This window comes from Nycticebus coucang, chromosome 2, assembly GCF_027406575.1.
Source record: "Nycticebus coucang isolate mNycCou1 chromosome 2, mNycCou1.pri, whole genome shotgun sequence".
NCBI lineage: Eukaryota > Metazoa > Chordata > Mammalia > Primates > Lorisidae > Nycticebus > Nycticebus coucang.
This window is the reverse complement of record NC_069781.1, coordinates 91,380,266-91,408,232: the sequence shown is the minus strand read 5'-3', so window position 1 is coordinate 91,408,232 and position 27,967 is coordinate 91,380,266. Positions and strand designations below refer to the sequence as shown.

At 37.9% G+C, this 27,967-nt stretch overlaps 1 protein-coding gene across 17 annotated transcripts in view; it reads right to left on the bottom strand.

Annotated features, from left to right (window-relative positions):
- Positions 1-27,967, bottom strand: part of TLE4 (TLE family member 4, transcriptional corepressor) — a 150,476-nt gene that overhangs the window by 52,137 nt on the left and 70,372 nt on the right. For 9 of the 17 annotated variants that reach the window (XM_053575846.1, XM_053575870.1, XM_053575912.1 and 6 more), the window contains 2 exons: positions 19,908-20,112; positions 18,617-18,633 (listed from right to left, as the gene is read on the bottom strand). In XM_053575846.1, coding sequence (XP_053431821.1) covers positions 18,617-18,633; positions 19,908-20,112 — 222 coding nt within the window. The remainder of the gene's footprint in view (positions 1-18,616; positions 18,634-19,907; positions 20,113-27,967) is intronic. The other 8 variants (XM_053575853.1, XM_053575882.1, XM_053575922.1 and 5 more) reach the window with 1 other exon arrangement.

Genomic DNA, 27,967 nt, shown 5'->3' with positions numbered 1-27,967 from the left:
CTATGAGAAGCATTCATTTCTTGAGCAGGGGACGGGGTACAGTCCTTAGCTTCATCTGCTGTCCCTCAGCATCCAGAATGTTGCAAACACCTTCTTCCCTTTAGATGCACCTCTGCCAGAGCCCGTATATACCCACGGGCTGCCTCATGAAACTCCCAAGATAACTCAAGGGAGTTATCAAAGAAAAGGAGCTACAAATAAATCAGTATTATAGTGCAGAGATGTGTGTTCTTTCCCCAAACAGCCAACCTTATTGACAGGGATTAGGTGTATGAGTAGTAAAATAATGAAAAGCAGCAAGAGTCTCTCCTGCTCAACGAGCATCTGTTGGGTATACTCCCTCTCCCCACACAATTAGAGGAACGCTGAAATTGTTATGCTTTACAGCACTGGAGGGAGAAGTCCATTTTACAGATAATCTGACATGAAAATAAAAGAGGCTCTCTGCAAAACATAAGGTAAACCATGAGACCGCAGTCCTCAGGCCACTCATTCAGTGCTTGTCAAGGTAGTTATTAGATTCTCCTACCAACAAAAGCACATAATGCTAGCGTAGCAAGTAATGTCTTTTAAAACCAGAATTTAGACTGACATGAACCCATGGGGTTCTTTCTGTTTGGTCTCCAATTTCATCTGTTATGAGTGGCAAGTGGTTTTGCTATAAAATACATAAAAAGTCACATTCTCAGCCAAGGTTGAACTATCCCTAAACACAAAATTCCCAGTGGAATTAAATATATGCTGAGATCAGTTCAAGTTAATTCTCAACCATTTGCATGTACAAGATCCATTTAGTAGATTTTCTGCAGCAAAATTTTAATCCCAGAATAATTTTCCCCAGAGTCTAGCACATTTCTAGTTGGATTCTTTTTGCTGTCAGTCTGTTGTTTGCTCTTGGAATGTATATTAATTTAAATATTAACCCCACCAAAGGATAAACTGAACCAAATCATTTTCAAATTTCCCATATCATACAGTAAATAAAAGGTAACAATAAACACTGTCACAAACTTTTACTACACCATGTTACACAGAGAAGGAATTTGCCCAAAGTCACGAGATTGGTGAACAGCAGAAGGCAGGTTCTGAACCCAGGCCATCTATCTCTAGAGCATCGGCTTCCAGTTTTCCCGCACCGCCTTCTGCCTATAGTCTGTCCAGAGTTCACAGAATGTCACATCTAGAAAAGTAGACAGGTCCCAACATGTGCCAGTTTCCCAATCTTAAGAAACGTGTTTTAAACACAGTATGCAAAGAGCCACCTGAGTCACCCTTTACAAGAGTGCTATTTCAGCTTTAAAAGCACAGCAAACATGAATAGCTGCTCAAGTAGTGGGAAAGGAGGACTGAGGCATATGGGTCTGCAAAACAGGTATTTTCCAAAATGTGCTTACTCTTACAGCCCTGGCCACTGCCTGCAGGTACAGTGTACTAATCCGGTTTGTTTTGGCATAAGTAAATTTCTCTTGAATTCATTCCTTTCATGTGTGAGCCTTTTATTGTGTTTTTTTGTCCAGGGTCTATCATAATTGTACAGTCATGCAGAGTTGAGTCCAGTGGTAGAGTGTTAGTCTCTCTCTTTTTTCTGGCTTGTTAACAATGATAAACTTCTTGCCTATTGTTTGTTGTCTTTTCAAGTTTTATAACTTGCACGATTTCCTCACCTCTTTTCCCTTGAGTACTAAACCCTGGAAGAACTATCAAATGCATAATCACATAAATGCATTTATTCTCATTAAATGCTAGTCATTTCAGGAGTTTCTTCCATAGGAATTTCAGGTCTAAGCCTTTAACACCTATCTTGTTTTGAAACAAGCAAAATACCTGACGTTTGAAACATGCAGGGAATTCATCTTGTTTCCTTTTAGTAAACTTAGGAGCATAGCTAATGTAATACATGCCCCTGCTTCCGATAGCAACCTCCCAATTTGATTACCAGATACTGCAAAGATTAAGACTTTCATAACCTCAGTTAATTCCTACTCTTTCTAGCTACAATTCCTTAAGATTTGGTCACATGAAATACTGGAACCAAAGAACAATTATACAAAGGTATATAATCCATTCTTTTTGTCACTAGGAGAGGAAAGAAATCCAATAGATGAGTTTGGACAACAGCACTGAAGAGGTACCCCCAACCTCTTCCTTGCTCCAACACGTGAGGTAACACCAGCAAAAGGTTTTAGTGATGATAGTGCCCAGAATGCTTTGGCCCAAAATTGGAAATCAAACACAATGACATGACTTAATTTTTCTAACCATTTCGCTATATTTTTAGCAAACTGTCTTCAATTTTCTTATCACTGAAACGCATTGTCCCAATGGGCATTTTAACTACCTAAATAGTTTCTGTCTATCCTTGCCCATGTTTTTAAAAAAATTTTTGTGGCCCCACTACTTATTCCAAATCCTTTATTTGCCAGGAAGGCAAATTCTGTGACAGTTTCCATCTATTGTGCTGAGGTGAATTTTTCTGGCTTTTAGACAACTACCACATACCTATTTATATAAACTGTTCAGGGGAACCTTACCCTGAAGCCCACCCACCTTTACTGACCATCTGTGTGCTGAAAACAAACTCCACAGTCTGAACTGATACTCAAAAGGGAACTTTCGTTTAGAGACATTCTAAAGGGAAAAATACCCATAAAACGCTCACAGCCAGGATGACTTTATATTTTTTGTGATAGGGCAAATATACGTACAAATGAAGCCTGGGGAAGACAAAATGCAAAATGAAATCATAGAGCAGAAGGACAGAGGCTTCTCCAACACTCAATCATTTTCAGTCACACTATGTTGTCCAGTAACCTGCATTGATAATTCCTCATGAATAAAATGCCAACATTATCATCTGCAGCTCTGTTGTTGACATGCTTTTGCTATTTCACTAAAAATGCCATTAATTTTCTGGCTTCACAACAGCTGAGCTACTCCCCACTTGAATATACAAAAGAGTATTTTGTTTAAACCAAATTAAAAGCGTTCCAGTAGATGACTTCCATTTTGTTAGCTATACTATTTTAGCATATACTATTCTTAATCCTCTCCACCTCAATGTTATGCCTGTCGCCTTCCCAATCCAAAAATACTTCCATTATTAAAATTTATTTAAAGAGGGAGAATCCAGAAATCAACTATTTCTATTACAAAATTTCTGGCCAACAATCTACCTGATAGGCATGATAAATACAGTGTTGCTTTCTGAGGGTTATAAGACAGAGTGGCCTCCTTGATTCTCTCACCTCTTTGAGCCAAGCCATGAAAGCACCAAACCATTTTCCAGTTTGGTGTTAGAAAACGGCTATATACACACAAAATACACCTTCCATTTCCCACCTCCATAAGTTCCAACATTGTCCCCATTTAAGTCAGAATGAAAACCACTACTCCTGCCAAGCCCTCCTGGCATCTCACCACTTTATTTGTTCCCATTTGTATCTAATGCTTTTGTCAACAGTTCAACAAAAGTCAAAGCAAACAACCCACTGCAAACACTGGGGGTAACAGCAACAAGCATGAATCCTTCACAATTATCCAGCCCAGCTGCTCAGAGCTCGTCTGGGCTGCTTTCATTTACAACAATGTCAACAAAAGGCTGAAACCCAATAACTAGATGGGTCAATTCCGCCACTGTATACCCTCTGGAGGAGGAAACGCTGTTCTCTTCCTTTGTTGCTTTGGCAAACAAGTAGAATAATTCAGTCAGATGGACAAGAGCTTGTCTAATCATTTGTTATGTGAATTATTCAACAACTTTCCATATAAACTACTGAACAGGGTTCTTCAAATATTTCTGCAGCACTTCCAGCTGTCCGACCACAGAAGCTATAAAAGGAACAAAGGCAGAGGAAAACAGAAATCATGACCCGAGTTAGTTCCCAGTGATAATCTCTAGTCTAAGAAAACCAAATCTTCACAACTAATCCTTTTAGGTCTAACCCTTTGCCTGGCATTTTCACTAGTGCTCAAGCTTTACTATGGACAAGGTTGGAGGTGAAACTAATTGTAAAGTTCTGACTACAAAGATCCCCTGTCCACTAATTGCTACCTTATTGAACTTTAAAAGTCACCTCCCTCCCTTACTTTTGCAAGTACTTCCCATAGCTATAATATGCACTTAGGATTTTTTATGGAATTTTAAAAGTCTAGTTAGACATGAGTACACAGGATGCAAAGCACAGTTTAAAAGTAGCTGCTCTTGTATATATTTCATATTTTTGAATTCCTTGGCCTGATTCTGATAAAAAAAATTGACATTTATTTAAGAAAAACTTATTTTAAAATGTTAATGGTACCAAGCCCCCACTACCCTAGCTTTTCTCTTAAAAGTGCAGCTTGTAAAACCTGACAGAAACCAAGCAGCCTGGCAAGTTGGCCCCGACTTGGGCCCAGGCCCTTGGCCAGCTAAGCCTCTCCCCTTGGGATCAAGTGAACATGCCTCATACAGCCTCTGCCTTTCTCCTGTATACCATAAGCTGGATACCTGGGACTCTGAAATTCCTTGCCTAAAGGCCCACTTCCATAGTTTACCCAGTTCTCTTCCTGGAGTTTCTCAGGGGTAGACCAGGCTGCTGGTTTGGATGCAAATTGACCTGAGGTCAGGCATTAGGATACACAATGAGCTTTGAAGTAAGAACTAGGGTGTCTACAAGAAAATATGCACGGGCCCACTAGTTTCAGCAATGAACTCTAAATGGCCTACTAATTTTATTATAAATTCAAACCCGGTCTTTCAGGTCATCATGAAGGTATATTTACTAACTGGATTTATAACTTTTAAATACTTAGGCATATGGCATGAGGGCCTTCATTTGGATTCTTTCACTGACATTGTGCATGTTAGGGGTAGACCAAAAGTAAGGCTGGTTATAGGTACAGTTTTGGGTACATCTGTCTTAAAATGCTGAAAACACTTCTAGCACCAAATGTTTCACTGAAATAATGTGTATAAGAAAATGGCCAAGAACAACTTTCCCTTAAGCATTTTCACTCTTAGAGGTCTACACATCTATAATAATAAAGTGCTGATTATATTTCTACCTTTTTTTCCTTTTGTTTAAGAGACAGAATCTCACTCAGTTGCCCTGGGTAGAATACAGTGGGATCATCATAGCTCACAGCAACCTCAAACTCTTGGGCTCAAGTGATTCTTCTGCCTCAGCCTCCCATGTAGCTGAGACTACAGGTATGTACTACCAACCCTCGCTAGTTTTCTCTATTTTGAGTGAAGACAGGGTCTCACTCCTGCTCAGGCTAATCTCCAAGTCCTGAGCTCAAGCGATCCTCCCATCTTGGCCTCCCAGAGTGCTAGGATTATAGGTGTAAGCCCCCACACCTGGATTATTTCTACTTTCAAACACAATACGAGTTAAAAAAATAAAAGAATTATTGCTGTTTGCTCTACTAATACATAGGGATATGACATGAACAAAATAAACGCTCGTGACCTGTTCCCTTCCAGATTGTATTCTCTTTCCTTCTATAGCACACAAGAACATCAAGATCACCAAATAACTGCTTTTAGCCATACAGATGAAGGGAAATAGCAGAGATTCATACTCCCTCCCTCTTCTCACAACAGCTAGTTTACTGCCACTTATTACTATGTAATTTTTAATTCTTACCATGAGTCTGAAACTTTTTAGTTTTTGACATAAAAAAAAAATTGCACTTTCATAAAAACAAGTAACAGTCCAGAACATGAAAAAGACAATTTGAGAACTCTACTTCCTTCTAAAGATCTGTAATGATCCCTGTAAATGTTCTATTTCTGAGTCTGGCTTCTAGTAACCAGAAAGTAACTTAAAAAAAAAAAAAAAGAATGCTTGAAAGAAGAAAATATCATCAATGTGAAGAGCAAAAACAAAATATTTTTATGTCAGAAACCGTATGTAAAGCAGTTGAGGGTGTTTAAATTACTGACAAGTCAGATGATACTTTTTTTAGCTCTATAGTCCAATTGTTTTCCTGATTCTTACAAAATACTTTTGTATTAGAGTAAAAGGCGTATCTCAAGATTGGAAGTCTACAGAACATTGCCACTGGCATTACTGTCAGTATTTGCGAAAGGTTCCATGTTTGCATGTATTTGCACATCAGCCCTGGCAGCTTCCTGGGAAGACAGCCGTCAGAGCTAGTCCTCCAGTCATCGTAAACTAGTTTTATATGCACATTTTTAAAGAATTCAGGACTCATCGGAAGCTCTGAGAAATGAAGAGGAATGATCCATTAATATATTTTATTCTACTCAGAAGGCAGCATATCTCAGGTTCCATACTTTAATAGGAAAATTTGAGGGAAGAGATTGTATCGAATCTTTACTATGTACCCCCAAAGTCAGTAAGGCCTGTCTGCCCTCCAGCTATCCAATCAATACCTACTAACTTTAAATATTTTATTTAGACTGCACTGCTCAATTTTGAAGTTCTTCCACCAGTATCAATAGGTTTCAAAGTCAGAAACCATTAAAACAGTAATTTTTGGTTAGTTATGTAAGAGAAAATCAGGAAAATCTCTCAGCTCTAGAGGTATAACTGCCTTTTTAATATTCAAAGGAAAACATATGAATTGACAAGTAGCCCTCTCTACTTAAACGCCCTTCAATATTAATGACAAGTCAAACAGGCTATAATGTAACATAGACTTTTGTCTAAACGCATTCATTAATTTTTTTTTTTACCTAAATACCACGTAGATTATATCCACTGTGAAACATTTCATATGTAATATTCTTATTTCATTCCTCCTCAGGAAGGAAGGAGGTTGGCCCTTAAGGAAGGATGGAGGGAGGAGAAAAAAAGGAAGAGAAGGGAATTGAAAATAACAAGGTGAGTAAAACATTTACAAGTGAGCATCTGGTACTGAAGGACGAACTGGACACAAAGTCTGTAGCCAAGCTAATGTCTAGGAGAGGGCAGCAAAAAAAGGGGAAGCAAGGGATGGTATGGCCTGGGGGGCAGGATCAAAGTGGTCAGGGGTCAGGAATAACTAATCGAGGTATTGTTCCTGAATGCTTGTGTATTTACTTATAATTTGCTCTATTCTCCCAAGAGCCAAAATCTCACCAGCTTAAAAATTTCCCTAAACAAGGTCAGAGTAGGTTAGTTACTACCAGGTTTTATTATCAAAACAGATTCTAGCCAGTGCATCCTATTCAAGAGTCTCAGAGTAATGACAGTCCAATATGGTTTGGTTATAATCCTTAGGGCTGGGGTTGGGGCTGGGCCTGGGGCAAGGATGTGGAATAACTCAGAAAGCTTTCAAGTCCTGATAACTGTAGTACAAACACAAGTGATTATTTCAATTTTCTCTGCAGATTATTTTTTCAGGGCAGCCCAATAAACCCAATAATGCCCAGATTTACTATAAAATTTTTTACTCATTTCCCCATGCACCAGAAAGTAAGCTAATAACGTCCTGCAGAGAGTACTGTCAGGCTAAATCCTTCCACTGCTGAATGCACTACTGGGATAAATCTCCCTTCACTTTCCATTCCACCATCCACTTTAGGGCAAGCCCCTGGGGACTGCTGCAGATTACCCCTCCGCACGCAGTGTCACAGGCACAAGCCCGAGTGGCCCAATCAGTGCCAAGAAAAGAACAAACTAAAAAAGATTAATTCACAGATGTTCATGCATTTCACATACACTGTGTCCCATGGTCCGTTGCTAGGGCAACAGGAGACCACCAGTGTGCGCTTTATTGGCTTTATGAAGTGCGTCTTGGGGACTATAGTGCAAGAAATGCTGCATAATAATAGTGTGGCTTTTCTGAAGCCTTGTTTTGTGTTTATCCACATTTAACCTTCTGAGTATTATAAAGAGCACCGTTATGCATTGCCTTCAAACACTTTTCCTTCCCCCACAAACTGCCATAACTTTCTACCTAGAAACATTAAAATGTATCTCTTGGGGGTCCATTTTGAAAAGACCTATGTTAAACTGCTCAACCAGTTCTGTGACCAAAAAAGAAAAAAGAAAAAAAAAAAAAGATGTACAACTGAAGATTACTATATTAGTGCAGCTGACCATAACAGTCACTCGTGGGCAGAAAAGAATCTACAAAACTGAATACATACATGGGCTTGTTTTCTGTGCATTGAGAGCAATCTGGCTTTGGAGTATCAGGAGTCAAGTTTTAACTAGATGGCAGCAAAACCAGCAAGTCTCATCTGGCCAGAGTCTCCCAGAAGAACAGTGCCATCTTGGCGGCGCCTGTGGCTCAGTGAGCAGGGCGCCGGCCCCATATGCCGAGGGTGGCGGGTTCAAACCTAGCCCCGGCCAAAACTGCAACAACAAAAAAAATAGCCGGGCGTTGTGGCGGGCGCCTGTAGTCCCAGCTACTCAGGAGGCTGAGGCAAGAGAATTGCCTAAGCCCAGGAGTTGGAGGTTGCTGTGAGCTGTGTGATGCCACGGCACTCTACCGAGGGCCATAAAGTGAAACTCTGTCTCTACAAAAAAAATAAAAAAAAAAAAAAAAAGAACAGTGCCATCTCATAGAACTTTCTGTGGTGGTGGGAATATTCTGTATCTCCACTGCTATGGGAGTTTCTACAGGCATATGTGGCTACTGAACACTTCACATGTGGCTGGTGCCATGGCTATACTAGATTTTAAAATTTTATTTCATTTTAACTAGTTTAACTTTAAATAGCTTCATGTGGTTAGTGGCTACCATATTGAATAGTGCAGCTATAGACAGGCTTACCAGACAACTATGTGCATTTTCAGAAGTTCCCCCAAAGCAGTTTCTTCATGATTTTAGTTTCTGCTTAATTCATAAAACTACAATAACTTCAAGTAAATGTATAAGAATGGTCTTCATGACTGTTGCTGCCGCTTGCTGTGTTGATTCCAATCAGTCAGTCTTTGTAAAACAGGGGCAGGGAATAAGACTAGCTTCCCCTCCTCTCCCATCCCCACCCAGGTTGAGAGGTTAAAATCACAAATGTCACAACTCTCAGAGCAGTAGCACAGATCAAGTATTAATGTAAAGGGAAAGGATGAATGAGGGGGAGAATCCAGGCTGGTGGGGGCCAGGGAGGATCTGGAATGAAGAGAAGGAGAATAGAGCCAGTGAATAGATCAATAGAAGCAACAGCTTACATTCAGATTCACAGGAGAAAGAACACACAGAGACAATCATTTCCTGGGAAAAGCTCAAGCCTAATGAGAATTTGCTCTGCTCCTTTATGCAACAACCAGCCCTTTTGTGGCGTGGGCTTCCTGACTGACAGGAACCTGGGGCCCCTTAATAGGATTTCCATATTATTTCCAACACCTGCCCAGAAGTTATTTGTTTACATTGAAGGAGGCAAGATTCTCAAATCAGACATCTGCTTCTAGTTCAGGCATATCTTAGGAAACCATCTAGAAAGCAGCTCTGTTACCATGGTGACATTTTTATTTTTCCTTCTTTAGTTGGCTCAAAACATTAGCATTTCCAATTTTATTTTGTTGTTCAAAAGGCCAAATGTCACTCAAGAAAACAGAAGTTGAAAAAAGATAAATAGAATTCTCAAAAATTTCTAGAATAATTAAAATGGCTATACGGAGAAATAAATAAAAGGTGTTATTAAATTGCCTACTGGCTTCTCTCACTGGGAGGCATCACTAAGTTGTTTACCTCCCCTCCCCACCAGCCCTCTCCTCTTCCCCTCAAATTGGAACAGTCAGCAACTGGAAAAGTAGCAATTTAAAAAAAAGATTCAAAAATCCTTCAGGATACGATACAATTCAATCATGAGTCCATTTCTAAGAAAAAGAATTCCTTATACTCACCTTTATCACCATATCTTAGAAAGTTCATTTACAACAAGAATACTTAAGACACTTTAACTTCCACCTCACTGCCTGCAATTCAATAAAAGGGGAGGGTAGTGAAAGAAAATGTAAGATTTTTATGAACATTTAGAGATTGCAGAGGAGATGGAATATTAAGCAGTTTGAAGCAAGAAAGGCAGACCGCACATGAGCACACTGTATGTGTATGCATGTTGCTGAGCCCTAGTTTCTAGTGAAGCAAAACTAGAAGCGCCATATAACCCAGGAGTAAGAAGAGGCAGGCACTTACCTAGCAATTACAACTATCACAAATACATAGGAATGTCTCATAATACTAGCAGCCTCAAATCTAAAGCAGCAGAATTTATTATATATAAAAATAATTGGTTCTGAATAATGAACAATCTGATAAAGTTAAAGCAACGTGACTTATTTTGTTTAATATTTAGATTCAAAAAACAACTAAGTATTGCGCCTGTGGCTCAGTGAGCAGGGCGCCGGCGCCATATACTGAGGGTGGCGGGTTCAAACCCAGCCCCGGCCAAACTGCAACAAAAAATAGCCAGGCGTTGTGGCGGGCGCCTGTAGTCCCAGCTACTCGGGAGGCTGAGGCAGGAGAATCGCCTAAGCCCAGGAGTTGGAGGTTACTGTGAGCTGTGTGACGCCACGGCACTCTACCAAGGGCAATAAAGTGAAACTCTGTCTCTACAAAAAAAAAAAAACATTTAAAATCTTGATTTGCTAAATTAACATAGCATTATTTAGTCTTGAAATGATTTTATTTCATTCAGCAGCAAACGTATTTAAAAGAAAAATTCAAAAAGGACCACTCAGCCCACTTTCTTTCTACTACTCTTTTCATGAACCCCATATTCTGTATAATCTTGGCACATGGCAATTACCATGGTAATAATTAGAGATAACTCTTCAAGTCCAAAATTACAGCCCTTACTAGTGGTAATCACCAAGTGTAAAGAGTCTTTGAATCCAGAAGATAACTGAGTTACTTCAAACCACCATAGACCTTTAAGTAGGAGAGAACTGTTATAGAAATAATTCAAGAAGTAAGATTATTAAGTTTTCTCTGGGTGATTTTATAAATGTCTAAGAATGGGTTAGTGTTACTAGAAAAATACAAAAAAAGCTAAGTGGAATAATTCTTTTGAATAATTCTACTGGAAGAGTTATCTACATTTTCAGAAACAAATGCTCTTGAAATTCAAGTGCCAGTTTTAACATTTACATAAATCTTGAGCCCCTCTAAAATTTTTTAAAATGTTACATTCAAACTTTATGGCATGATACTTTTGCAAGAGATGAAATGCATCCTAATTAAGAAAATCAACGTCATTAAACATCAGGATGAAAATGTCTACTATGAGGGTTGGTTTACAGAGGAAAAGAATTAAACCAACCTTTGCCTAATCAGCAGGAGAATGCCGACCTGACAACCAGACCGCCCCTGTTAATTAATATTTGTTCTGCTTCAGCAATCATGGAGGAGGTTACAGCAAAACAAGCACAAGCGTGTCTCCTTGAGTCACATCATTAATCCATTCATGCTTACCACCTGAGGACCGGCTATGCCCTAAACATCAGCTGTGCCCTAAAGATATTTATTCATCTGCTCGACAAACAAACAATTACAACACATTTTCTGGAATTAGGGCACCTGTTACATTTCAGACAGCTGACATGCCTAAAGGCAGGTATCAATTAATACTGAACAAATTACTGCATGATCAATCCAAAGAATAGAGTTTTTGTTCATTCTTTGATAAGGTAACTCAGAAATAAAATACATGTAGAAATAAAATCCTTTACAATGAATTAGAAAGCACTAGTAATGCGAAAACAATTTCAAATTACTACTTTAATTTGGGAAATTGAAAGAGTTACAGCATAAAATGCTTGAACAGCATGTTTTTAACATCAAACTACCCCATACCACTCAACTTCCCAAATGAAATACAACTGCCATTGTGTTTACTTGACCCCAAGGGCATGGTCACTTTCATTGTGCAAATATACTGCATGATGTAAGATTTGTATTTCTAAATATTATACATTTTTGAAACAAATGTGTAACAGGACTGAATAACACATAAGAAACTACATACATATATTTCAAATGCTTTAAAGAATGCCAACATCCTTGATATCCATGAAAGTTAAGTGACTAGACCACTGGTAAACAACTATCTAGTGGTAGAGAGGATTGCTAAAGAACGTAGGACAAGCTCCTGAAGAATGTCTTAAACTCTGCTCATCAGTGTGCTTCCTCCAGGTGTCAAGAACACTTCAGGATGAATCACACCAGGGAAAGTCTTTTTCTTATGCTGAGAGAACAGGATAAAAGAATGAAGTCTACCTTTGCATATACCTGTTGGTGATGGGCAGTGAAGAGAATTTCACCAATAATCAGGACAGGAAAATATTTATAAGTATTTAAAAATATCAATAAAGAGCTACATTTCTATCCTTTATTTAACCCTTAAACACAGACTATGATGTATTTGAAATACAAATCCTCCATCCAAATATGTATTGCTTAAGATAGGCTTTAAAAACATAACATATGTATACATATATTTGGGGGGGGGGGCAGTTTTGGGCCAGGGGCCGGGTTTGAACCTGCCACCTCCAGTACATGGGGCCAGCGCCCTACTCTCCCTACTCCTTTGAGCCACAGGTGCTGCCCTATTTTTTTTTTTTTAAGACAGAGTCCTCCTCTGTAGCCCTGGTTACAGTGCCTGTGGCATCAGCCTAGCTCACAGCAACCTCAAACTCTTGGGCTCAACAGATCTTACTGCCTAAGCCTCCTGAGTAGCTAGCACTACACCATGCCCAGCTAGTTTTTCTATTTTTAGTGGAGATGGGGGTCTTGCTCTTGGTCAGGATGGTCTCAAACTCCTGAGCTCAAGTGACTCTCCTGCCTCAGCATCCCAGAATGCCAGGATCACAGACATGAGCCACCGCATACAGCTTAAAAATAATATAAAATGTATTAACTACATCTATTTCCTCTGGTTGTTATCCCTGACTCCCTTTGGCCCAATAAAGTTCTCTTCCACTAAATTTTTAGCTTCTTGAGGGCAAGAATCCTAATCTTTGTGGAACTGCACAAGTCAAGAATTAGTTTGAGAAGGGAGTAGAGTTAGGCAGTAGCACAGCGAAAATTTTAAAAAGCAAGAGAGACTCTCAAATTAACAGAGATCTGGAAAAAAATCACAATAAAGTACAATGGAATCTATTCAAATTCCATTTCCAGTAAACCAATTATTTGAAATAATCAAACAAGTTTGATTTATGGTCATCTAAAAAAGCAAATTACTTAGAGAAATGTGTTCATTTTACATATTGAAGTGTGTTAAAAGCAAAATGCAAACTTCCTGGGATTTGCTTTAAAATACTTCAGAGCAAAGAAAAAGGAATAGATAAAAATGTAGCTAAATATTGGTAGCTCTGTACCTAGTTGCTGGTGTATGGAGGTCCTTTGCACAATTCTTCATACTTTGTATAGAGTATGGTTGAATTTTTAATAACAATGAATGTAAAACAGGATCACCCAAAGGAAAGTCTTTTGAGGACAGCACTATGTAATGTGACCTTTGACAGTACCTTCGCACCTGTGAACTTTTTCTCAGATATGAAGTAAGGGCAAGCATAACAACTATTATTTTCATAAGTAAAATCTAAATTAGGAACTATACATTTAGTGAGAGTTGGCTCAAAGAATATCAGTGTGAGGGAGTGGATATTAAGGATCAACCTTATTATTCCATAGGTCGGAGTGAGTAAATTGGAGTGTCCAACTCACTGCCCTTACTTAGTTTCTTTCTTAGATTGCTAATGACTGAAGTGAAAATAGGAGATAAAGGAAGTCCACTGTTTTGTTTGCTTCGATACTCTTTTCAGTGTTTTATGGATTTCCTCTCATTCTCCCTTTTTAATCTAGCCTTTTATCATTTTATACTTTCGTTTTTTTACAATGTGTGCTTCCAAAGTCTGCAGTAATGCAAGTTTATCCCACCAAGCTTTGTCCCAAAGGCTAACCTTCCTAGCTTAAAGGGGTGTTTAAAGGAAGGAAGTGTTAAAAAACAAAACTGCCTGGGCCACATGGCTATTCTTTTTCTGGCCCCTTACTTCCTCAAGTGGCTTCTCTCTACCATTCTCCCACATGGGACAGTCCCAAGGGTTAAACATATTATATTAAATGCACACTCCTTTTAGACTGATACTCTTTGAGACAGATAAAAACTGGTGGCACTATAGGGAAAGTCACATAGGCTACACAAGATCCTGGAAAAGAACCTTAACCATTAATTCTCAACATGCAAAGCGAAGTGGCAAATAGGAAGTAATCATTCTGTTAATTCAGGCTAAAAACCCCACTGTCCCCTGTAACACCCAACTAATGAGGCAAAAGTGCTTTCTTGGCCTGAATCATACACTTCAATTTGAACATAAAAACAACCTTATTCTAATTTTTCCACTGATAAACCTTTACTGCCAACAGAGTAACTCAGGGAGAAAAGCAATGTATGATGTTTTAGTCATTTACGAAGAATAAACACCAAATTATATAGACAGGTCTAGAATAAAAAGGCATTCCTTTAAACACAAATAATGAACAGATCATTATGAAAGCCAGTTTGACAAAATCAAAGAATTCACAAAAGAGAAAAAGCACACCTACAGAAAAGCATTTAGCTTGAAAAATAATTATATGTAAATTTAATAAATAAAGCTCAATATCCATCTTCATCACACTAACAAAAATTACTAAAATTATAAAGTTCAATATTGTTGGATTGTGTGGATGGAAATACACTCAAATATTGCGTTTGGCATTTTAAATTGGTACAAAGCTTTTGGAGATCAATTTGGCAATGCACAAGTTACTAAAAATGGTCATATTCGTCGGTGATACATACAGCACTTTGGGGAAGGCATTCCAATGAAATAACAAAAATAAAAACACCACCACTTGGAGTGGGAAAAAATGTTTGTATTTCTGCTATGTATTACAGATAAAAAATGGCAAATTTCTCACAGACCTGACGAGAATGTTATTGCACTCAGAATAAAACACAGGAGGACCCTGTAGACACATAAAAAGGACTTACAAAGTAATAAAGCACGCACAATAATAGCAACCTGGGGGAGGCCACAAAGCTAATAAGTATCTGGTGATAGTGAATTTTGCTGTCTATATTTAAACTGGTCTTGATTTTTGGTGCCTGTTTTTGTGCTATGTGATGCTGGAATTATGTAGACATTTGGGAATGAGGTGGTAAATAAGACTAATTTCTTAGCCTTGAATTCCTACAAAGTTTTTGGCAAATTGACCTTTGCAGCTCCGAATCATTACCCTCATTCAGTCACTTAGATGAAAACTGGAGAGTGATGTGAGGAACCCAGTGACCCAAAGCAGCTGATTACGCTTCATGAACCGGAACCCATAGCAAGTGGGAAGCTCTCAGCAGCAAGTGGCAATGTCTTCTCTGTCACTGCTTTAGAGCCAACCATTTTTTACTGCTCTGCCCTCAGTGTGAGGGACTAGCAATTGGAAGGTTCCATCACCTTAGGAAACATTTCTTTGGTTTTGTCTATGCCTTTTCTAGGGGTAAGAGAAATGTTCTAAACACTCCAGAAAGAATAGGTGAAAAAAAACCCACCTAGGAAACAGAAAGGGGAACCTCGTGGGGGGCCTTTTGGAGAGCTAGCTTTGGGCTCTTCCACCCTATCTTCAAGGGTGGTCTGTATTTCTTGCTGTTTTCAGGCCTCAACTGCAGGACTTACTGGTGTGCACATTGAGCCACACTGGACAGCCAAGTGACAAGTGAGAGCAGCTGCAGGTGCCCTGGCTTCTTACTTCAATGGGCCTATACCACACACAGTTCTACTTTCCAATAATCAAGAAAATTGATTCTTGGGCTCCTACAGCACTTTCTTCTTTAGATCCATATTTACATTCTCCACTCTTGTTGAAAAACTTCAGATACAAGTCTACAAATAAACAGGCTTAGGAACCTGGATACAGAAGCTATAGAAAACAAGATCAATAAAGCCAATAGCATGTGATTTAGAGGCCACAGAACTTTCAGGAAGAGAAAGAAAAAGAAGTCAGAAGGCTCAACACTTCAGCAAGTAAATTTCTTTAATTTTACTTGTCATTTAAAGGTAAAGCACCTTAATTACTGGAATCTTTACAGAAAGTTTAAATTTCTATTTTATATGATATTCTCAAAGTCTGCCCTGTTTAATAATCTGTAACGTCAAGAAAACATTTTAAAGTGTTTCTCACAATTAAACCCATCCACAACCTTGTATAAATCAAAATTTTGCTACCATATCAAAATGTTACACTGGGGCTGTATAACACTGCCCACATCCTCATTACATGCAACACTAATTACTACCAGAAGATTCAGAATTTTCTGCACATTAGAGGCTTTTAGAGGAGCTATAAAAAATTTCAGGCACCATTAATTTAAATTTGTATTGAAATTTCCTTTTGACAGATGGCCAAAAATTACTTATTATTTAGAGTACCAGAGCTGCCTGTTTGCACATTAGAAGAGGAAAGGGAAAAATTAAAAGCAAGAAGGAAATTTATGTCACGTTCATTACCTGTTAAATGTTAAAGAGCATTATCTTGCATGAATAAATTACTTCATACAAGCCCAACTCCAGCAGCAGGCAACTGGCACGCTCTGACTGATAAAAACCATCTAGAGTCACACAGCAGACAGTCATAAAAAGTCCCTCTTAACCAGGAACCACTTAAGAGGAGGACAATTGATGGAACATGTAACTAACTGCTTCTTGGAGTATCACAGAACACATTTCAAAAAATTAGCGGACTATTTCACCATGCAGAGCTCAGGACAGCCCCAGATCTGCCACAAATTAACTTCAAATTTGAGAATGGACGCCCACCCCCCTCCCCCCATGTCTATTTATAGCTACCGTTCCATAATAAATCAAGGCAAAATTATCTGCCTCTAATTCTTTGTTTTTCTCCTGGCTTCTGGCTATATAGACTCTCATTTCCAGGTTCACCCTGAATGATTATAGATGATTTCAAATACACCCTACTCTTTTGTAAAGGAATAAAAAAATGTAATTGACACAAAAGTGTACACTGAAGTATAAATATTTTCACAGTCTTCTGCAAGTAGGGCATGAGAGGAGGCTTTTGTTTAGTTCACTGGCCTGCCTAAAGGTATGTATTTATAACAGGAAGGCAGGGAATGTTTACATTATGACCTCAGAATAACTAGACAGACTTTCCAAGAGCTGTTATCAGTTAATGCTGGTCATTGCATTTACTTACTACTTCCTAAGTGAAATACTTACTACACTCTGATTAAGAATGCCTTTTAATCTAGGTATTGATATGCATATTATAAAAAAATACAAAACTGTAAGTGAATAATTAAATAACGCAATGTGCGCAGTTCCTACTATAAATGTTGACATACATGAGAGTGCAGACGCCCTTCCTAATTACAAAGATTCATTCTTGAAGAGTAAAGTAGATAGTCAATTTTTATTCTCCTTATTTAAGGGCTCTAAGGAAAAAAATCTCAATTCTCTTTTATTATGAAAGGACAGGAGTAAAAAGGCATTTCACAAGTGACAGCACAGGTGGTTTCAGGGGAAGATTTTAGTTTTCATATAATCATAGCTTCATTGAAAATTCCAAGAAATATAACTATGCTCCAAAACATTCAACTATTGTAAAATAAAAAAGGAAATCAACAGCATCTGTAATTTGGCCAATGCTTGAAAAGTGTCCTTTCCTTCTAATCAGTAAATAATACAATGGCATATGCACTGCAATTATGCATAATACAATGTCATATTTACATTGTGCCTGGCTCAAAAGTAATCATGGTAATTTTCATACTTCATTCATTTCCTGTCATGGCAGCTGGTTTCTCTTATTTGCTTACTAAATAAATTCACGTATCTTTAGCACATCTCATTCTGGTGTTACAAAAGCATACCCAAATCATTAGGCCCTACATACTTTTCCTCTTTCCCTACAACTTGTCTATAAAGATACAGAGGGCAGTAAAACCTAAAGAGAATTAACTTGCTATACTGGAAATCAATATGTTAATTAAAAAAAAAAAAAAGAATTCTTAATTAAAAAAAACAATTCTTGGACCAGGTGCAGTGGCTCAAGCCTATAATCCTAACACTTGGGTGGCAGAGGCAGGTATCCTGAGCTCACAGGTTCAGACCAGCCTGAGCCAGAGCGAGACCCTGTCTCTAAAAATAGCCAGGCATTGTGGTGGGCACCTGCAGTCCCAGCTACTTGGGAGGCTGAGACAAGAGAGGCGTAAGCCCAGGAGTTTGAGGTTGCTGTAAGCTATGACATCACGGTACTCTACCAAGGGTGACAAAGGAAAAAAAAATTCTTTCTGGTGAAGATAGAATTGTTTCTCCAAATATGAAACAAATGCATTTCCTTATAAACCAATTTGATTTATTTCACTATCATCTTATAGCCGCTGCGTAGGTGAAGAAAAGCAATTATTTTTTTCACATGGCAAAATATAATAAAATGAGCTATGTAATCCAGATCTTGTAATTCTACCTTGCTCTACAAATTTGATTTCTGATAGAAAAATGAGACCATATTTTCCAAAATTTCAACCAAAACATTTAAAAGTAATTTAAAAAAACCCACAGTTAACCACTACTTATTAAAGCCCACAAAATCATTCCTTAAATCTCGAAAAAATCCATTACTAGACTTATTCAAATCATATACAGCCCTCGTAAACAATTTCTCTGTGAATTGTGATTCCTACCTTGATGGAGTCTCTGTCTACAGGCAAAACGGCAGCAACACAAGCAGATTAAAATGGTGGGAAGAAGAAGAAAAAAAGAAAAGTACTAATTAGTTTACACAGAGTCATACATTTATCAAACTTGATGTCCGTTCAACAAATTTCACAGATGTGAACTCTGCTGTGAAGTTAATTATTGATACTACTTTACCAGATAAATACCAGTCTACCTTTGATACCATTTCAGAAAAACCAAAGCTGGACATTTGTATTTTTTATGTTCCTCACAGACTTGTCCCACTTGTTAAGTGTTGATAATCATGTATCAACTCTGTACCACTGCACTAAGATAAACAGATAACAAATATTACAGTGCTTCTTAACATTAGAGATGGGAAATTTCTGCCTATGTGATGAAAATCACTGACCCAAGATTATAATTCATGTTAATGATACTGAAACAGTAATAGCTATGTGCTTTTAATTATGAACCACACCCTTCAAACCAATGAACCACCCACATGCTAAGTAAATTCCCACAGAGGAATGATAGGAGAAATGTCTTCATTTGCTTTTGTTATTAACTAATAAAAATGATTAACAAGCACCATATTAGTAATACAGTCACATCAAATACGTCTCTGCACCATTATCTACCTTAGTAGTGGTAGGAATCTACCTGCAAGGAGCACAACTGGCCTTTTAATCAATTAACTGTATAAATACATGCATTGGTCTTATAGGAAGAAGTTTATTAATCTAACGCTTCTAAACAGACTTGGTGTGAAAGAGGTAGTTATACCAATAGATATCAACAATCTGGTGCCTTCTCAATTACTAAGACAAGTGAAATTGTTTTCTTACCTGTGAGATTTTTACTGCCCTATATAGTCTCATCTGATCTATAAATAATAATTGAGTTAGTCATATAACAAGTGAGCCTTTATCAGTAAATCTCCCTCCAAAATTAATTTGGTCAAAATTAGCTATTCACCCAACACACTATTTCAAACAGAGCACTATAGGATTTTATTACCAATTTAGACTTGGGGAACACACATGGTAACAAGGAACCAAAGGCAACAACAACCAGGAAACAGGGCCTCTTGCCTCTGGAGTGTGCATTAACTCTTGCCAACCACTAAGGCATCATCCTTTGGCAAACGACTGCTCCCGATAATTAACTTTACCTTCCAGTGGAAATCCTTTGCTTAGTCATTGCTAAAATTAAGAGAATAAATAATGGCATCCAAAACCAACCCTTAGCAACACGTAGTTAATCTCAGATTGACATCCCAAGAGAATCACTCACCTCTTTGGTGATCATTGTCATGGTGCTTCTTCTCATCTTTAATTGGAAGGTGGGATTGACCTCCAAGGGCACTGGAGAGGGCCAGAAGCCCAGCACTGCTACCAATGGGTGGAATGGCAGGAGGCTGAAGCCCCGAAGGGTGTGGAGTCAGAGGCACAGGCAATCCATGTCCATGTGATAAATGCTGGGCCTGGAGTTGTTGCTGCTGTGAAAAATTAGACACAGATATTGAATTTGTCCCCTATATCTACATTCCTCCACCCCAATAAGAAAGAGACTCAAACAGATGATAAAAAAACCCAGCACTCAAAAAAGAAAGATTTATCCTTAACATATGTTTTTAAGGAGGGGTAGGAAGGAAAAGAAATGCATAGTGAATAAATGCTGCCTTTCTTAACTTAAATTTGGGGTTTTTTGGACATGTATTATAAGAAACTTAATTTTTAAATAGTGAAATTATCTAAGTTAACTTAGTTGAAATTCAGGTTTCTTTAATAAAGCCTCAAAAAAGAAAACAAGTCCTGGCTATCATACCTTCTTAATCGAAAAATATACGTGAATAACTGTTAAAGCAGTTATGGTGAACAAAAAAAGCTGAAAATTGAGAAAATTAGTGTTAAACAATTCTCCCAGAACCACTGCACAGCATGCAGTGAGAGCTAATTTGAAAGAGAAAACCTGAATTAACAACCCAGAAAAGGAAACTGGTTGCAGCCACCGTTTTTAAGCCCTTTAAGTGTCCTCAGAGGTACTTGAGCAAATTACTAAAGAAAATCTAATGTAGCAAGGCTTGGGTCCTCCTGTAGGCTTGCTCAATAATGCTGAAATAATTGGGCACTCTGTGCACGTTTAGTGATGCTTGAATGAAAAGCTAGAGGCCTGCCCTTGTACTCTTCTCTAGCGGCCGACTCTATGTTGTGACAGGTTTATTTGAGTGGGACTGTGATGCATGCACCAGTAACTGCACTGACAAGAGTTTAAAGTCATTTTTACCAGCACACTGGCAACACATACAGAAAGCCCTCAAGAGGCTGGAATGGGAGTGCTTGACCTCAGCAGAGGCTGCATCCGACCCTGCTACAGGAAACGCTGTGGGCAGGCCTTGTTGCCTCTTCTGAGTGGGAAGAGAGGAGGAGGTGGTGAAGGGAGGATGGGAAGTCAGACATATCCCTCAACAGGAATCCCTACAACTCAAACCAGCTTAATGATAGTACAGAAGAACAAGTGCTGAGTAATTCCTAGACTAACTTTTGTAGTGACTGAATTTTAGTTATTGCCTTTAGATAAATCACTTTTCAGACTTCTATCATTTTCTTTCTAAGCAGGAGTTCACAACATAGCTTTTCGGAAAAGAAAGAAAAAAGAAAAAATTATTCTAGTAATAAGGATTCTAAAATGTGGTTTTTAAAATTCTTAAAAGAAAAAGTTAACTTTTTTCTTCCTCTCCAAATTACATTTTTCTTCCTCTTCTGCATGTCTTCTTTTGTTTGACTATAAAAATCAAAGTACAAATCAGCTCTTTTCTGCTATTTTCTGGCTACATGTACTTAAAATATAGTCAATAAAGTACAAACACTTTGAAAGCACGTTTACACATGTAAAATGGAAAAGGGTGGTACATATCCAGATAGCTCCCCCCAAGTATCTCCTTCAAGTCCTACCAAAACTTTTTCTAAATGGATAGTTTTTAAATAAGGTAGTTCTTCCTGGAAGTGACCAAAAATATGTTCCTAATTCTACTGTTTAAAAGAATAAGCACACAGTTATATTTTGTAAATGTAGAAAATAACATCTATGAAGAAAACATAACAGTGACTTTTGATAAACATATGGCAAACTGATTTCAAAATCTTGCTCAACTGAAATAGCCAGAAAATTGTTCCAATTCTCTATCTTCTTTAAATTCCCCTAATATTTCACATGCACAGTTTGGGTACATAGCCACTTCTACCTTGGGTAAGTGTTCAACAGGCAAGCAATTACTAAGAACCTGCATAAACATCTCTTGTACCTCCTTTCCTAGATTCTTAGTTCTGTGAGTCTACATCTGGCAAACCCTAGCTGAGTCTAAGCACGGAAACATCTACACATTAGCTTGATAATCAAAAAACTACAGTAGAATCTCTGTAAGTTGACCACCCAAGGGGGTAACAAACTGGTCAACATACAGAGGTGATCAACATAAGGAACTAGGCCTTATGGCCTAGGTACTGTGCTGGTACATACACGTGGTACATGTCCAGTCAATGAAAATTAGGTCAACTTAAGGAGGTGGTTAGTGTAGGGAGGTGGTCAACTATGGAGGTTCTACTGTATATTGACTTCATTATACAATTAAAAAAAAAAAAAACAACTTCAGCCAAAACCAATACCTTCAATGATGTATTATTAATAATGCTGTTATTCTTTTTCTCTTACAGAATAAAAAATAAGCACTAACTGCTTCACTTTTCCATTAGCCCAGGAACTTTTCAAAGGGAAAAAAATACATTCCTTGTCTGTCTGTTGCACATGATGTTCATAGTAAACATTTCCTGGCATCCTTACTTGCTTCTATTCTACCTCAAAACAGCTATAAAACTTACCCTCTTCCTCCCTTTGCCCATGTCAGAGGGAAGGGTCCTTTTCCTTCTGAAGGCTGGTCTACCTCTCCCCACCTGCACAGGAAGCACCACCTTTTTTTCCATTCTGTCATTGCTCCTTCAATTCTCCAACTCTCTCCCTCTTCTTCAGTTGTTCTCAGTACTGATTTTGTTGTTCCATGCTTAATACCATTGTCTCTAACATTTTATTTAAGATGAATTGTCCATCTAACATCAAAAGAACTTGAAGCAGCACTTTTGGGGGGTATAAAATTCCCACTATATTTGAATCACTTTTTATGTCCTCCGCTGCCCCTACACAGCGCCTTGTACACATTAGCACTTGATAAATATTTGTAAAATTTGAGTAAAATAACCATCTTTTGCCCTCTTCACCACTGCCTTATGTACATATCCCGGTATTCACACAGCCAATCTTCTTTGTAACTAGGTTAAATCCGGGGCCTTCACTTTCAAAGACCAATGATGCCCCTCCTTTACACACACACACACACACAGACAGATACACCCTCACGCTATTACTCTTTGCCCATAACACCATCTATTTAATGAGATATCTAAACTCCTCATCTAGAGTCCTCTCTCATTTGTCTCCACATGTTTAAATTCTATTCATCCTTCTATGCTAAATTCCTGCCTGCCTTCTCTGTGAAGACATCCCTAATCACCCTGGTTCAAACTAATCTCTACCACTGCCTCTTAAATTCTGACAGCACTTGAGCCCAATACCATTTATATGACACTTAACAACCCAAGTCAATAAAACTTTTTTCCATACATACACACACACACACTCACGCTGTACGACATGCTATACCCCTTTAATTAGAGCTATTTCTTTTAAAATTCCTGCAGTGCCTAGATATTTCTTGCATTTAATAGATAGAAACAACTATTATTAGGACGAATTGTATAAACTGATGAATTTTGGCTCTATTTTCTTTCAGATAATGCTTCAATCTTTTAAAATGAAGCCAGAAGAAATAAAGTAAGTAGAATAATCTAAAATAAGCAGAACTGATCTTAGCAATCAAACTTTGAACTTAGTACCCCCATGTAAAAAGGATGAATTTATTTTTATTATTGGTCTTTTAACTTTCTAATTCTTAATATTATGAGTTAAATAAGATTAAATATAACTACCACTGAACTTTCTCTGAACTAATGAACTCGAACTCTTGTCAAAGGTCCATACATTTAAAGCTTCTGATAAGGTAGGTTTCTACTACATTTAAAGAAAGAGTTCCCACATATTCTTTACCTGGCTTCCACTAATGTTAACATTGTACATAACCACAGAATTTATGAGAAATCAAAAATAACACCGGTACATTACTATGAATCAAATTAGAGACTTTAACTTCCCGTTGTTCCACTTATGCCATTTTTCTATTCTAGAATTCAAACCAGGACACCACACTGCATTTAGAGAGGTTTTAAATTGTTCATTTGTTATATTAAAATTACGAATTACTTTTAAAAATCTCATGAATGGCAACAACCAAACTGCCAGCATATTCTTTAACAGAATGTGCCTTTAATTTAAGAGAGAAAAGAGAGGATACAAAAAACCTGTTTTTGTAAGTCCTCTGTGGTAAATATAACATATCAAACAGAAAAGGCATACTCCGAAGGAGATCCCGAAAAAAAAGGTCATTTTTATCAAGTGTTTTTATAAATACAAATCTATAAAATGAAATTAGTCACCAAAAGGCATGATAAAAATGTGAGACAGATATACTGATATACTATAACAGGTTTTTAAAAATCTGGTTTACATTAATAAAAACAGGTTTACATTAATAAATCAGACCACTTTCTGTATTTAGTGGTTATTTTTAAGGCTTTTTACATGTTTCCACCTTAGGAACTATCTTAGAATTTGAGTGGCAGATGTACTTCTAACTCAAAATGATTAGTTGGAAAAATGTGTTAGAGACCATCTTTAAATAAAAGCAGTTAAGTCATCAATGGCTAAAGTGAACTTCACCCTTTGCTCCATTAAAAAAAAAAAACAAACCTTAATCAAATTTCAAATAACATTCAAGAATTCATAAAAAATTATTTCTATGTAGTCTTATTATCAACAAAGTAAAATTCAAAGCAGACTCCCTAGAAAAAGTGGAAGGTTTGAGTATTATTCAAGGAGCTGAGAGTAGCATAACCCAAAGCACTGCCCTACCAGAGGGTGAGGCTTGCTGATGTTTCCCAACAGGTTAACACTGTCCTCTGAACTCTGCCCCATCTGTGTTAATTACAGAGCAATTAACCTGCAAAGGTTTACTGCTTCATCTTACAGTCACACCGAGATACATAAAACCTCTTGCTTCCTAAAGACCAAAGGAAGGGAAATGTATATTCAGAGAACACAGTACAACACAGATTTGTTACTAAAACAATTTTAAGATAAATCACAACTCTAGATTAAGTGCAAACTAGCAGGTTAAAAAATATTGACTTTAGAAGGAACAAAAAAAAAAAAGACTGCAAGAAACAATCAAGCCAAATAATCAATGAAGAGGGCACAGACTGTAGCACCAATTAATTAAAGTAAATGTGCTCCATTATAACCATAACTGAGAAAAACCTACTGTGAAAAATATGTATTTTGGGAAAATCCTTCTCAATAACCTTCCTAGGTGATTGTTAACTTCTGGTGCCGTATTTCATTAAAAAATGAAAGCAAACCTCTCTTATTGCAAACCACAATACAAAATATTTCCTCTTTCTGTTCCCTTCATGAGCCATTCAAGAAAATAAACATTAAAATGGAGTGAACTTTAAACTTAGACAAGTACTCCATTAAGATAATTAATTTAATTCTAAAAAGTAGCAATTATGACTGAAAATATACAGCAATGAGGTTGTAGACACAGTCTCAATTCTCTTAATAGCTTTCTACTAGAGTTTCTGCAACAAAGAATTATTTCTGTATAGTTTCAAGTTTGGCACAAAGGACAGAAAAGGACTACTAGAAAACTGAGTTCACAAGAAATATCTTTGAAATGTCTTTCTGTCAGCAAAAAGAGGAATTCTTTTTATTTTATTTTTTTGCAATTTTTGGCCAGGGCTGGATTTGAACCCGCCACCTCCGGTATATGGGGCCACAGGCGCTGCCCAAAGAGGAATTCTTTTTAATGGAAGGTTCTCAACTGCTTGATGACCAAGGATTAACTGATCAATAACCAAGCAAGACCTGGTGAGGGCACAGTTGTGGCCTCACCATGTCCTTAAGAATTCTGGGCATCTCTGGATTTAAAGTCAAGCAGAGGTTTTCTTATTCATACCCAAACACAACTCAGTTACTAAGCTCTCAATAGCAGAAGAATCCTCAAAAAACATGCACGTTCCTTAGAAGCAGCAACATCCCAGCACCAATGAGTATTCTTAATGCCCATAGCTTGGTCTAAGTATAACAAAATGCAAGATGTTCCATGTAGTGTTAGAAAGCAAGAAAGCTGTGTAAACTAATGGGTAGTGTGAAAAGGAGAACAAGCCAATTTTTAGGATACCCAATAGCAAAATGAGATAATTTCAGCATCGCAAAGAATGATTATAATAAAGTTTTCAACATACCCAGTTCTTGATATCCCAAGAAAATAGTTCTGTGGGGCCTTTTGGACCCAAGGATGAGAGAACAGATCACAGTCCAGGGCCAGCTGGCTCCCAAGCACATGACCTACCCTTCTCCACCAGCCAGCTAAGCTGTGTGAACTGGGCATGTGTGTTTTGATCTTTCCAAGGAAGAAAGAAGTAAGGGAGGACCCAGCAGACCTTGGTAGGAGTCAGGAAAGAAGAGCCAACAGACTGAAGCAAAGCACTAAGTAAGCACAGGGGAGGCTCAGGACCCAGCTGTACCTTCCCGACCTTGGGTGTGTAGAGACACTGTTTAGTATAAACATTTCTGCTGACCTGGCTCCTGTCTGTGTATTGGGCTGAGTCTGCGAAAGGAGATGTTGGGTGACATTTGGGAAGCATCACAATGATGTGCCATCAAAGCCACCAGTCTAGAATCTTTACCATCTATTTAAGCAAGAGCCAGTCACTTAATATTTCTGAGCCTTCTTTTCTTCACATGAAAAATGAGAATAGTTATATAATTCACCTCCCAAAGTTGCTGGGAGAATTACATGACATTGTGCATTAAAAATCCTTAGCATGGGGGCGGCGCCTGTGTCTCAGTCGGTAAGGCGCTGGCCCCATATGCCGAGGGTGGTGGGTTCAAGCCCGGCCCCGGCCAAACTGCAACCAAAAAATAGCCAGGCGTTGTGGCGGGAGCCTGTAGTCCCAGCTACTCGGGAGGCTGAGGCAAGAGAATCGCTTAAGCCCAGGAGTTGGAGGTTGCTGTGAGCTGTGTGAGGCCACGGAACTCTACCGAGGGCCATAAAGTGAGACTCTGTCTCTACAAAAAAAAAAAAAAAAAAAAAAAATCCTTAGCATGGTGACTGATAAATAATATTCAATAAATGGTGGCTGCTATTGGGAAAAAGTCTCAGGAATCCACATTCTCATATAGAGAGGGAGGAAGGAAGGGAGAAGACAGGAGAAGCTCTTTACAGAATATTAATTTAAAAAGAAAGAAATAATTAAAAATTTACTACTTCATCACTCCAAATATATTGATTGATCTGAGACAGACTCATCAATACATGCTAAAACCTCTGGGTAAATAGCTGTTGTCAAAGTTATCACCCCAGAGATCACGTAGCTTTGCAATAATGTGATATGACTGAAAGTACACTACACTGTAGGTGGTATTCCTACTAAAGATACTTACCCTGAATCTAAATTTGAGAAAATAATCAGAAACTATCAGACCAATATGGATTATGAAAATTCCACAAAATTGGCCTGGAATCATCAAAATGCCAACACAAAAAAGCAAAATGGTGATTTTGGGGGACTACTGTAGATTAGAGAAAAGAATAAAGAAACATGACAATAAGGCAATTTTTAAATATGAATCCTGGATTGGAGAAAAAAATGCTATGAAGAAAAAAGTGCTATCAAACACATTTGTAGACAAAGAGAGACGTAAGATTACGAACTGTACCAGTGGATATAGGGTTGTGCTGACAGTATTGTGCCGACACAGGAAGATGCCCTTGTTCACAAGAGTGTTAAGGGGTGAAATATCATGACTACCTCCTACTTTCAAACAGAAGTGTGTGCATTTTTGTGCACATATACATATAGATAAAAAGCAAGCACAACAAAATGTTAACTGGTAAATCTGGGTGATGAGTAAGTACAATGTTTATTATTTCTTCAACTACCCTATAATTGGAGGGACAGGGAAAATAAAGATGTGCCCTTCTTGCCAATAACATGGGAGTTGTTAAAGTTCTTCTTTTAACAAATATCTCTAGCAAAAACAAAAGTTTCAGTGAATATGCAGAAACAAGCAAAAATAAAAAGAACGAAGGAAGAAACTTTTCAAGCTAAGCTTATCTGTAA